The following is a 1,631-nucleotide window of genomic DNA, read 5'->3' on the forward strand; positions in this document are numbered from 1 at the left end:
AAGAAATTGTATGTACATGCAAAACGGCTAACCTGTTAATTATCGTTTCTAGCAGTGAATTCCATTAATTACTCGCAGATGAGCGCTTCATGTTAATTCTCCAAACTGATGCATACGCTTCTGCAAGTCAATTAACCCCTCGTGTTGTCCTATATAAGCACGTCAATTCCTCTAAAACTTCACCAAATCAACTGAGCTCAGAGTCACATATGCAACAGATGAGCATGTCTACTTTCGTCTGCGCCGCCGCCATCCTGCTGCTTGCACTGGTCTCACCATCGCCGGCATCAGCCAGCATCCCCAGCACTAGCAACAATGGCGTCGCCGTAGCGGCCCCTAGCGTGCCCACGGCGACGCAGTTCCTGCAGGCGCACAACGACGCGCGCCGCCATGTCGGCGTGGCACCCCTGACGTGGAACTCGACGCTGGAGCAGGACGCCCAGCGGTACGCGGACCGGCTCAGCATCGACTGCAAGCTGGAGCCACTAGACATCGAGCTGATCTACCTGCAGAACACCTACAACGGCAGCGGTTACCAAGATGGCGCCGCCGTCACCGCCTCGTGGGTGAACGGGCGGCGGTGGTACGACTACCGCGCTAACGCATGCGCGCCCGGTCACGAATGCGGGGCCTACAAGCTGGTGGTGTGCAGCAGAGCGCAAGAGCTCGGCTGCGCCCGCCGCACCTGCCGGAGCAGCCCGGACACCGTGGCTGTCTGCAGCTACTTCCCTGACTGCGACTACAACGACCGGCCATACTAAGTATATACGGAAGCTAAATCAGGAAAGATGTGTTCTGTTCAAATAATATATGATGCGAAATAAGGCGTTTGGTCCGGCGGTTTTTTTGGTCAAGTAATGGGCAATACTGAAGCTGTCCGTTACTTTTGTTTTGTTCAGTTCGCCCGTAAACCACTTTATTTATCTGTAATCCCGCTACTGCATTGTTATTCGTAGCTGAATCTGATGGTGATATCGCCTGAACCAAATAGCAGAGGTGTGTGACTAGTTTTCGACTTCCCTCACACACGATTATTTTCCCACCACTCTAAACGCCTTTCTCCCCGCAATCTTGATCTGCTCGACCCTACTCTCCATCCATGATATCCTGATTTCAGTTTCTTCAAAAAAAAAAAAACCAAACAGTTTGCATAGAAGATCGTTTTCACTGATTCGATTATAGAAAGAAGAAAAATGTATTCAAAAATAATAACTGCAGATCATGGAAATCATGAGAGGAAACATAAACAAAGAAAAAGTGGCAGTTCATGCACCAATAACAAAAGACAATGATCAGCATAGGTGAAGGTGAAGAATACTCCACAAGGCTGCATGAGACATAAACATCAATTGCAGATCACCGCAGGTGTAGTTCACATGTCCGTAAAATGCAGGCAATATGAGTAGGGAATTCGAGCAGTAGAGAGAGTACTACATGTCAATTTCAGTTAGTTACTGAAAATTGGACTACAAAATCTGCTACATTAGTCCCTAAGAAAACTCAATTAAGGATTGCCTTCATCTGGATCACTGCACCATGACTGCCATCCTTCGCTTCTTGAGTTCCTTCAGTATTCTTCAGGCAGTAGATCAAACTCACAGCTTTGCAGCTAATATCCATCAGCAGTGTTT

At 48.1% G+C, this 1,631-nt stretch overlaps 1 protein-coding gene across 1 annotated transcript; it reads left to right on the top strand.

Annotated features, from left to right (window-relative positions):
- The first annotated feature begins 218 nt into the window (after positions 1–218).
- On the top strand, positions 219–761 carry LOC123049919 (pathogenesis-related protein PRMS-like). The gene has a single exon (XM_044472770.1). The coding sequence runs from the start codon at positions 219–221 to the stop codon at positions 759–761; it is 543 nt and encodes a 180-aa protein (XP_044328705.1).
- The last annotated feature ends 870 nt before the right edge of the window (positions 762–1,631 follow it).

This window comes from Triticum aestivum, chromosome 2D, assembly GCF_018294505.1.
Source record: "Triticum aestivum cultivar Chinese Spring chromosome 2D, IWGSC CS RefSeq v2.1, whole genome shotgun sequence".
In the NCBI taxonomy this organism is placed as follows: domain Eukaryota; kingdom Viridiplantae; phylum Streptophyta; class Magnoliopsida; order Poales; family Poaceae; genus Triticum; species Triticum aestivum.

Excerpts from the sequence above, each read along its gene's own strand:
- LOC123049919 (XM_044472770.1), top strand. The coding sequence starts at position 219 with ATGAGCATGTCTACTTTCGTCTGCGCCGCCGCCATCCTGCTGCTTGCA.